The sequence below is a fragment of the Marmota flaviventris genome, chromosome 18 (genome assembly GCF_047511675.1).
Source record: "Marmota flaviventris isolate mMarFla1 chromosome 18, mMarFla1.hap1, whole genome shotgun sequence".
Taxonomy (NCBI): Eukaryota; Metazoa; Chordata; class Mammalia; order Rodentia; family Sciuridae; genus Marmota; species Marmota flaviventris.
In genome coordinates this window covers 6077192-6088439 of record NC_092515.1, presented here as the reverse complement: position 1 = coordinate 6088439, position 11248 = coordinate 6077192, and the positions used below count along the sequence as shown (strand labels likewise).

Here is an 11248-nt window from a genome sequence, read left to right as displayed (position 1 = left end):
TGCTAAGTCTGGCTTCAAACTGGTGATCCTCCTGCCTCAGCCTCCCTAGTCACTAGGATTACAAGTGTGCGACCCCACACCTGGCACAAATTCTTGATGTAAAATAATCTGTGGGGCTGGGGTTGTGGCTCGGGGGTAGAGCTCTCGCCTAGCATGTGTGAGGCTCTGGGTTCGATCCTCAGCACAACATAAAAATAAATAAATAAAATAAAGGTACTGTGTCCAATTACAACTAAGAAATAAATATAAAAAATAATCTATGGAGTTAAATCTTTCATTTCTTATTTATAGTTTCTAATAGTTTGTTTTAGGTCAATTGGATCATACATATAACAGATAGCAGGGACTGGGGTTGTGGTCAGTGGTAGAGTGCTCACCTAGCACGTATGAGGCACTAGGTTTGATGATCAGTACCACATAAAGTTAAATAACAAAGGTACAGTGTCCATCTACAACTAAAAAATGTTAACAAAAAAGAACAGACAGCAGGGTGAGTGCTACATTGTTGATGAGAAATTTCAGATGTGATAAAGAAAGGGTTGATGAAAATGTGTTCCTTCAGGTGTCCAGGCTGTTCTTCAGAGGGACATTAATTAGAAGGGGAAAAGACAGTCTTGATATCCTCTAACATGTGGTTGTACTATTCGCCATGACTGTTTTTTTATTTTATTTTATTTATTTATTTTTCAATCGATAATGTTTATTTGGAAATGATATATATATTTTTTAATTTTTTTTATTGTTGGTTGTTCAAAACATTACATAGTTCTTGATATATCATATTTCACACTTTGATTCAAGTGGGTTATGAACTCCCATTTTTACCCCGTATACAAATTGCAGAATCACATCAGTTACACATCCATTGATTTACATATTGCCATACTAGTGTCTGTTGTATTCTGCTGCCTTTCCTATCCTCTACTATCCCCCATCCCCTCCCCTCGCCATGACTGTTTTTGAAAAAGATTTTACCCGTTTCAGAATTCAGTATTTTATGGGACAATACTGACTGCTGTAGCAGGATGGGAAAGTTGGAATCACCAAGTGTCCTCTTGAAAAGAGGAACAAAACTTGACAACAGTGTTCTTTTTGGTCAAGGACACCATTGTGAAAAGTCATTGACCAAGGGCTGGAGTTGTGGCTCAGTGGCAGAGCGCTTGCCTAGCACATGTGAGGCATTGAGTTGGATCCTCAGCACCACATAAAAATAAATAAATTAAATTAAGGTATAAAATACAAGTCATTGGCCAAGACGTGCAGTGTCCTCCTGAGGGGAGGAGTGCTGGTGAGCCTTGGCCAGGGAAGCTGAGGAGTGGCAGCCAGGGCCTTCACTTGCTGCTAGCACACGTTGGAGCCCCTGCTCATGACGCCAATGTCCACTGTGCCTTCTCACTAATGAAGGCACAATGGGAAAGAAGAAAAGGAGGAAGTGACCGTGGGAGGACCGTGTCACACTGTGTGTGGAGCACAGACTGCAAGTGCAAGGGAATTTATACGCAAATTCAGCAAAAGAAGAAGTGGAGAGGGAGAACCAACCCACAGGGCAATGGAGCTCAGCCAGAGATGAGCGGTTTACACACTTGCAATTTATTCCAGATGAACAGGAGTGACTGTGCCAAGGAGAGGTGGGGCTGCAGGAAGCAGCTGTGGAGATGGGCGTGAGGGGTAAGGAGGGACAAGGTGTCCCCCTAGCAGTTCACATGCCTGGAGGCCAGAAGGGAGAAGCAGGTGAGCAGGAGATTACTACACCCCAGGGACAGCCCGACTGAGCTCTGGAGCACTGGGAAGCAGGGCATCCTGCAGGGTGCACCCCAATTGGGCCAGGGTGACAGACCCAGTGGGTTCCACACTAGTGCGCTGCCCTGGGAGGGGGTTCTGGGCGACGGCCTCTCAGCAGACACAGTCCCTTGGGGGCTTGAGGCATTTCTTTCTTCTTCTTCTTTTTTTTTTTAAATATCGTTGTTTTATTTATTTATTTTCGTATGTGGTGCTGAGGATGGAACCCAGTGCCTCAGGCAAGTGAGCGGGTGCTCAGCCACTGAGCTACAGCCCTAGCCCCTTGAGGCAGTTTGTTCTTGATGGCCCAGGACAGTCCTGTGAGTTAGGTTGATGGGGTCTATTTTACAGAGGAGGAAGTTGAGGAGTGAAGTCATTTGCTCAAAGTTGGGTTCCTCACAAAGTTGGGTGATGAGACTGAAACTGGGGCTCCTGTTCCGCCCAGCACCAGGGCGGGGCATCCTCTGTGCTGCTCCACTTCCTGTGCACATGGAGAACTGCTGATCTAGGAATTGTCCCTGATGTCTCTCTCCCCAGGACATCCGGCTGCTCCTGAAGGCTGCCATTGCAGATCTTGATCTCTGAGTATTCTGTCCTGCTGCTGGCCTCCTGCACCTTGGGCTCTCGAGGCTCAAACTCCAGGAAGCTGAGGGAGGCGTAGTGCAGCTCCTGGGGCTCTGGCTCCTCTCCCACGGCCAGCGTGGCCTCAGTGGGGGGGGGACCATATGAGGGGCTGTCCAACCAGGATGCATCCTTGGGACCCTGAAGTGGGGCAGGAGTCGGGATCGAATGAGGATGACAGGGCTGGGAAAGAGTGAGGAGGACCCCCAAGCCAACCCCCAACTCAGTGTTTAGTCGCCTCTGTTCACCCCACAGAGAAGGACTGGGCGCCCTGCTCTTGTCCACCCAGTCTGGTTCCCTCAGTGCCTGGGATCGCGTGCACCTGGTGCTCGGTCAGTGCCCGTTTCACAAGCCTTCACAGAATCCACGGGGAACACTCATGGGCCCAGTTACCAGCTGGAGAAAAGGGGCTAAATAACCGTTTCCAAACACAACCTAGTGAGTGGTCAGCAGGGTTCCTGGCCAGGTGTCTCTGAGTCCAGTGCCCTGGGCCCAGGGGCAGAGCGCCCCCCGCAGCAGCCCTGCATATTGCACGGGCACCTGAGCAGGCCCCCCTCCGGCCTCGCCCAGTTAGTAGTGGGGAAGGACAAGCAGACATAGCAGTCACCTTCTTAGAGACACCGTCAAACAGCAAATGTGACAAGGTGCACAAGAATGGGCGGTGCCAATGGGCAGGCCTTAGCACAGGCCCAGATGCCCTCAGGGCCCACACAGCATTTCAGAGGCCAGGCAGGCAAAGGGAACTGGGCAGCATGCCATGAGCCCACGAAACAAAGGCTACTGTGCCTTGGGACTCATCTTGCCCAGATTAGGGGTGGACTCTCTGCACCCAGCTCCTGGGAGGGATTATCTTCCCTCAGGCCCCGCCTGACAGAAGGATCTGCGTTCCCCTGGGAACCTCAGGCCAGAAGGGTTGACCTACGCTTACCTATGCTAATGGTGTGGTTTATGGTGGCCACATAGGGTCATATGGCATCAGTTTGATCTTTGGAGGAGCTAGACACCAAGTGACTGAGGCCAGCCACATAGGTGAGAGTGTCAGTGTGACCAGTCCCTAGTGGAGCCTTGGATGCCAAGGCCGGGTGGAATTCTTGGTGGCAACACTGCTACCTGCTGTCAGGCTCTGGCCCTGGAGATGAGGTGCTGTTGGAGAGACTCCAATGGGACAGGACCACTGGGACCTCCTGTCACCCACCCCACCCCTGTGCCTCTTGCTTCACAGCTGATGTCAGGCTTGGAACACGTGAGGCTTCCAACAGACCATGGCCGTTTGGGGGATATTTCTGTGGCTTCCTGCCTTGCTGAGGAGTGAGGAGAAGGGAAGGGGTGAGGGGTTCAGAGAGAAATGAAGAGACGGAGTGGAAGGGGCTGAAGTGAGTCCAGGCAGTGGGTGGGCAACCTGGGTGGCCATGGCCTTGAGAGCAGGGAAGGGCCTTGGCTGGGAAGTTCCAGGACACTAGACTGGGACTGGGACCGTCTTGGAGGGGACCCAGGAGCAAAGCCTATTTGCCATAATGAGTCCCCTGGCTGTCCAGAGGTTCTGGCCCAGCCACCTGGGGAGGCGGGGGCTGGAGGACAGTGGGATCCTCACTCACCCCACAGACAGGGCCCAGGTCAACGGGGGTGTCCTGTTGTGCAGTTCCTGTTGGGCTGGCAGCTTTCTTCCTGCGAGTCTTTAACCTGAAGGAGGAGACTGGGCCACTCAGCCACCTGTGGGCTCACACCTTGGGGTGGGACTTCTGTGGGCCCTGCTAAAATAGCCTAGAAAGACTACCAAGGCCCAGGAGTCAGGGGACATGTCTCACTGGGTGACCCTGGGATAATGGGCAGGGCACAGACCCCTGCTCTGATCCTCTGGCCCAAGGCCACTCACAAGCACTGGCCTGTCAGACCCTCCAGTGGGGCCTGTGGGGTCCTGGGGACACACCCTCCCTCCACACCTGGCATCCTGCCCAGGAAGAACACTCACCAGAAGACGAGGCAGGCACAGAGGGAGAGTAGAGCGACCCCACCAGCAGCCCCCAGTGTCCCCAGCAGGACTCCCCTGAGCTCTGGCTTCCCTGCAGGCAAGTGGGGTTCATGGTGAAACCCTCTGAGCCCCAGGACCCCGTCCTCCCCACACACCTGGAGCCCTTCATCCCAAACAGCCAAAGAACGAGTCCTCTGTCCACCCCTTCCATCCAGGCTCAGCCCATGGCCCCAAGCCCTGTCCTTGGTCACTCCTCAGATCCACCTCCCTAAACCTGGGCCACAACAGGCCCCTGACCTGGCAGCAGCAGGACGGTGGCGCTCTGGGTGCCCTGGGCGTTCTGGGCCTCACAGCTCAGCCTGAGGTCGGAGCTGAGCGCCCCTTGGAGGCTCAGGGAGCTGTTGGCCCAGGGCCCCTCGGAGCTGGAGGTGACCCTGAGGGAGGCATTGCTGCTGTTCCCCTCCAGCAGCCCCTCCCCCAGCCGCCAGTGCAGGGCGGGGGCCGGCCAGGCGCGGGAGGAACAGCTGCAGAGCAGAGCCTGGGCCTCCCAGGAGCAGGAGGGTCCCAGCAGCCTTGGGGGGTCTGAGGAGCGAGGAGAAGGGTCAGCAGATGCCACCTCGTCCCAACCCCAGGCGTGCCCTCCCTCCCCTCCCGCACTCACAGTGCACAGAGAGGCTCAGGGAGAGGTGCTGGGAGCCCAGGGGGCTGCGGGCATGGCAGGTGAATTCTCCTCCATGCTCTGTCTGCACCCGGGGCAGCTGCAGGACACCAGCGTCTGAAAGCCACTCAGGGCTCAGGGTCTGCGTCCCCCAGGTCCAGCTCAGCCTGGCTGGGGGATTGCTGTGGGTGACACAGACCAGGCGCAGGCTTTGGCCCTCCAGGACTGGGAAGGACGTGCCATTCCTGATGACTTCCGTGACTAGGGAAGGGAAGAGGCAGAACTGACCTGTGGCCCCGTCACCTGGGCCCGCAACGGGGCACCCAGAGGCCCTGCTTCCTCTCTGCCCTTCCTACCTGTCCTATTTTCTTGGGAAACCGTCACCCTCAGGTCCTCTGGAGGATCTGCAATGGAGACAGGAACCAGCTCCAGGTGGGCTGGGGCTTCCCTCTGGGCAGAGGATCCAGCCCAGGAGACTGAGGTGGTGGGAGGCAGAATCACGTGCTGGGTCCCCACACTGACTGCCCAGTGGTCTAGCAGGACAGAAGCCTGGTGCCAGGGCCCTGGGGTTCTAGGCCCCCCAGAGCTCTGGGACCCTGTCATGGCCCCTGCCCTCCTCTGCTCCCTCCCAGGGACCTTCTGGTCTCACTCACACTGCACAGAGAGGTCCAGGGTGCCCTGTTGGGAGCCCAGCCTGTTCTCTGCTCGGCAGGTGTAGAGCCCCGAATCTCCAGGCTTCACCACGGGCAGCTGCAGCTCCAGGGTTCTGGGGCCAAAGGGGCAGGACCAGGAGAGGACTCTGTCCTCCAGGACCCAGCTCAGAGTGGCCGGGGGATGGCTGTCAGCAGCACAGAGGAGCCGCAGGAACTGGCCTTTCTGGACTTCCAGATGTGAGAATTTTCCCTGGGCCACTGAGGCTGGAGAGGGACAGACAGAGACATAGACATAGACAGAGCTGAGCCTGGCCTAGGGTTCTGATGCCCTGGGCCTCTGTCTTTCAAAGCCGCTTTGTCCAGTTAAGATCACACACCATACAATGGCACTGACAGACCACGGCAGGTCAACAGTCCCATGGCTCTTATGTGTTCAGATCTGGGTCACCACAATGTTAGCTCATTCCTGCCACACCAAGAGGAAACCCCCACCCCAGCCCTTGCCCAGCCCTTCCATCCCCAGCCTAAATACACAAACCCACTGTCTCTGGATTTGCCTTCGCAGGGTGTTACAGAATCCCATGTGAGTGGTGGACTGTGTCTGGCTGGCTTCTCTCCCTCAGCGCCATGTCTCCAGGGTCATCATGTACAGTGCCTGCCAGAGCCTGGCTCTTCTTTATGCTGAATTATATCCCACCATTTGAATCCACCACGTTATTGCATCCATCCATCAGTTGATTGACAACTGGGTTGTTCCTTGATTTCTCTGAGGCTGTGGTCCTTGTCCACATTAACCACCCAATACCCGTGAGCCTGTTTACTGTTGAAGTATCCAAAATCCAATTATCAGCCCTCCAAGGCTCTGGGGGGCTGATCTCCACCTCCTCCTCTCTGTCCCCCCAGGCTGATATACAACTCCTGAGGAGAAGGGGCTGTTGAGACTCCCTCCCACAGTGACACCCAGCAACTGTTCCTCTTGTAAGAGGGGAATTGAGTGCTGGTTTCTGGGGTGTTCTTCCAGAGCTCTTTCTTTTGCTATTAGTAATGGGCATGAATGAACCCCTTTATTTTTTATTTTCAGACACATTCTCCCTAAGTTCCCCAGGCAGCCTCAAACTTGCAATCCTCCTGTCTCAGCCTCTGAGCTGCTAGGGTTATTGGCATGATCAGTGCACCGGGCTCCAGAGCTATTCTACAGCAGCATTCCCGAGGGGTGTGTTGAGTTTCCTTCCTGATTTGGCTCCTAGACCTAACACCTAGGGTCCGAATACTCAAGGACTGTCTCTGAAGCATCGAGTCTCTGCCTGGAAATCCCCAGGAGCCAGTTACAAAGTTAGACCTCAGCCCTGCCCGGACCTCCTGAGGCAGCTGTGGAGAGTTCATAGGAGCTCCAGGCAGGGTGGGTACAGGTTCACGGGGACATGTTCCCAGAGGCATTATCAGGAAACTAACCCTCGTGCGCAGTCACGGTGGACTGGGCTAGTGAACTGTGGGACCACAGGTGAGGACACACAGTAATGACCACCACAGGCTACGTGGGTGGACCTTGAGAACACGAGTGGTGTCACATCAAGAGAGTCAAGGCACTTAGGATCCTGCAGCGGCACCCAGCCAAGTGGCACTTGTACAGGGACCCTCAGAGCAGCACAAAGGTGGAACCACTCTGGAGACGCTGAGCTGAAGCATGGTAAAGCCAGTGTGCTCCTTCCAGACACGGGAACGTTCTCCAGCCACGGGGAGGAGAGCAGTCCAGGCCCGGTTACAGGAAATCTTGTGGCCAAGTGACAAGCCACACACAAGAGGGGTGCATTGTGTGATGGCCTTTAGTGGTAGGGTCCCCAAGAGGCAAAGCATAGTGATAAGGGACGACGAGGGGCTGCCAGGCCTGGAGGGGACAATCGGGAGTTTGGGCCAGGCACGGGGCTCTCTGTACCGAGTAGAGTGTGCTCTGGCCTTGGAGGGGCTGGTGCCGGCACCAATCGTGAGTGCACCAAAGGCCACCTCTATGTCACTGGAAGACGGTTGGCACTGTGTTGTAGGACTCTCACCTGCACGGAGGAGGCGAGGTCGGAGAGTGGCGCGTGTGTGTGCGTCCTGGTTACTTACACCACGGAAGGAAAAGAGGGCAAACTAAACCCTGTGGGAGATTCAGGTGTATTGGGTAAAACTATGAGGAAATACGGGGACAGCAGGAGACAAGCAGTGGCCTGGGGTCCTCGAGGCAGAGGCGGGGGTGAACACGAGGCCTTTGGGGGCCTCCAGGGCCGTGTTCTCACCTACCCGGGTGGGCAGCGTCAGGGCGTTTGCGCTGTGAGCCTCCTTCTAACTGCACGTGGTGAAAGGAAGAGCTGAGGGTCTGTCCAGAGGGAGCCTCCCTGGGGTGGCTGCTGCGGGGCTCGGCTCCCTGCTGGCAGACACCTGTCCCCGCCCAGCCCCAGAGGGACACCCCGCCTACCTGGGTCACCTGCTCCAGAGATGCTGATGGTCAGGTTCTGAGGAGCATCTGGACAGAGAGACTCCATGAGGGCCGCATGCACAGCTGGCCTGCGCTCCTCCCCAGGAGCCATGGAAATGAAAGAGGAAGCAGCACCCAGGAGGCCAGTGTCCTCCCTGTGTCCCCTGCAGGCCCGTGGCCTTCAGGACCCAGGCTCAGCAGCCTCTCTCAGTCTGTCCCAGCTGCTCTGACTCTCCACAGCTGTGACCCAGCCACTTCCCAGAGGTCCCCCCTCCTGGCCCCGTTGCCTTGTGGTTAGGGTTTCCCACACCAACACAGGGGGACACAGACATTCAGACCTCGGCACCCTCCCCACCCTCCGCCCCCACACAGCAGCCCAGTGCCCTGGCACAGCACTCACAGGACACGCTGAGCTGCACAGTTCTGTTTGAAGACACGCCAGCCCTGGGGAAGGTCACTCGGCAGGAGATGTGGGTGCCATGGTCCTCGGGGTGGGGCGTGAGCAGGATCTCTGAAGTGGAGGTCTCCAGGCCTGACCCCGCTGCTCTCAGGGCAGCCCCAGCCCAGGTGATACGGGGGGCCGTGGGCCAGTCACAGGCCCCAGGCATGGAGCATGTCACATGGCTAAGGTGGCCCGACTGTAGGGGCTCCTGGATGTGGATGTCTGGGGTTTGGGTCAACTCTGGGGAGGAGAGAGGGACAGACTAGATCCAAGAGGGGATGCGTATGTGCCTCTGAGACAGACACCCCAATCCTGAACCACCTGGCCTCCACTGCCCCCTCAAGACCAGGGTCTCCCCTGGACCCTGACGACCCTCCCTACCCATGTGTGCTGTTTGTTCCTGGGCATTTGTCCTCACCTGTGACAGTCAGGGTGAGCAATTTCTTGTAACTGTGATTCTCATCTCCTTGCTCTAGATGAAAATAGTATGTTCCGCTGTCGTCCTTCTGGACCTCGGAGATGCTCAGGGAGCAGTTGTTAGCCTGGGGGTCTCCGAGGAGGCGGAAATGAAGTTTGTACTTCTCTTTTGCTTCCTTGTCTGGGTTGTTTGTGGCCACGAGATCATTGTCTTTTGCATCAGGTTTGGAATTCTTCTTTGTCTTGTACCAGGAGCCATAGGTAGGTGTGGAGTGGTTCCAGCCAGCCTTGGGGTAGGAGAAGGAGCAGGACACAAGCACACACAGACCCTCCTGCACTGTCACCGCCTTCTGCATCTGCAGCCAGAAAGACTGATTCTTCTGCAGGGACCCTGGGGGACACAGAGGCTCAGCTGCAGTCCCAGCCCACACTTGTGATCCCTGGTCCTCAGCCCACTCACCCGTCCCCAACTGAAGCAGCAGCAGGGCCAGGAGCAGCATCTTGGGGCTCAGGGGACGGTCCTGTCCTGGGATCCTCTGGCCTCCGGCTCTGCCTCTCTGAGAGGACACTCCCTCAGGAAGTCTGGGGATGGCCACTGACTACCACAGTAGAGGAACCTCAGCAATAAGTGCCCTAGTTTCATGGTCTCCTTTTCATAAAAGTGGGCTGAAGGGCAGGAGGCCTGAGCGCCTTGCCTCAAGTGGGAAGGACCCGTCCAGCCTCTGCCTCAGGGCAGGAGTCCCTGCCTCACAGGGGAACCCTGTGTGGTGGCCCCAGGGACAGCGATGGGGGCTGCCTCACTCCCTCAGTCCCTCACTGCCCAGGCGAACCTCTGCTCCATGCAGGCAAAGAGCCCCAACTCCTGATGACCCCCAAATCCTGCCATAGGGCTCCCCTTCGCTGACTCCAACCTGGGTCCCCATCTTGCATGCTCCCCAAGGGCCCTGGCTCCCCTGCGTACTCAGGGATATTTTGGGGTGCCGCTGCTTTGGGTTTGCTCTGAGTTTGGGAGGGGCCAGGGTGGAACCCAGGGCCCATTTGTGCCAGGCAGGCGCCCCACGCTGAGCCACCCTCCCAGCCCAGGGCTTGTGCCTTTGCTTTGGGCACTGGAGCGCTTCAGGATCCTCCCTCCACGTGGCTTCAGGGCACGACCACTGCCCACCCCTCCAAACTTCCCTTCACCTCTTCTGCTGAGGAGCTGGAGCTCCCCAGTGACAGGAGGCTTTAGCAGCTTTCCCTTCCCAGAACTTTCTAGGGGCCCAGCTGTGCCACCTCAGGGATGGAGGGAGCTGCCCCAGTCTGTGTCAGCAGGAATGTACCCGTGTCCACCCCTGTCAAGGCCCACAAGTTACCCAAGTTGTGGTTCCTCTCAGAGCGGAGATGCCTCATACCAACGTTCCCAAGGTTGCCAGGGTGACGTTTGTCCCAGTGGATCCTGGCTACTTCCGGTGCACTGTGTCCACGGCTCATGGGGCTCTGAAATTCATCTTCCACAGCCTGGATGGCTTGTCATGGCCAAGACTGGACTGCACAATCGGAACCCAAGGGAGAGCCCGACGGAGCTCTGGGGGCACTGGGAAGCTGCAGCATCCTGCAGGGTGCAACCACCTGGGCCAGGGTGACAGACCTGGTGGGCTCCACACTAGTGCACTGCCCTGGGAGGGGGTTCTGGTCGATGGCCTCTGTGAAGACACAGTCCTTTGGGGCTTGAGGCATTTCGTTCTTAATGGCCCAGGACAGTCCTGTGAGTTAGTTCATTGGGTCTATTTTACAGAGGAGGAAGGTGAGGAGTAAAGTCCTCAAAGTTGGGTTCCTCACAAAGTTGGGTGATGGGACTGAAACTGGGGCTCCTGTTCTGCCCAGCACCAGGGTGGGGCATCCCCTCTGCTGCGCCATGTCCTGTTCACATGGAGAACTGCTGACCTAGCAATTGTTCCTGATGTCTCTCTCCCCAGGACATCTGGGTGCTCCTGGAGGCTGTCACTTGCAGATCTCCATCTCTGAGTATTCTGTCCTGAAGCTGAGGGGGGCCTAGTGCAGCTCCTGGGGCTCCAGCTCCTCGCCCCCGGCCAGTGTGGCCTCAGCAGGGGTGGGACCATGTGATGCATCCTTGGGACCCTGAAGTGGGGCAGGAGTTGGGATCGAATGAGGATGATGGGGCTGGGAAAGAGCAAGGAGGACCCCCAAGCCAACCCCCAAATGAGCATTTAGTCGCCTCTGTTCACCCCACAGAGACGGACTGGGCGCCCTGCTC

The 11248-nt window shown here is 56.8% G+C and overlaps 1 protein-coding gene across 1 annotated transcript; it reads right to left on the bottom strand.

The window, feature by feature from the left end:
* Positions 1-1567: 1567 nt before the first annotated feature.
* Positions 1568-9517, bottom strand: LOC114078926 (sialic acid-binding Ig-like lectin 11). The gene is made up of 11 exons (XM_071604443.1): positions 9455-9517; positions 8996-9385; positions 8536-8817; positions 8136-8183; positions 5681-5944; positions 5384-5431; positions 5031-5288; positions 4667-4951; positions 4370-4460; positions 3996-4080; positions 1568-2541 (listed from the first exon to the last, which is right to left on the bottom strand). Exons 1-11 carry the CDS (start codon positions 9492-9494, stop codon positions 2176-2178), a joined length of 2157 nt encoding a protein of 718 aa, XP_071460544.1. The 5' UTR covers positions 9495-9517; the 3' UTR covers positions 1568-2175.
* Between the last annotated feature and the right edge of the window lie 1731 nt (positions 9518-11248).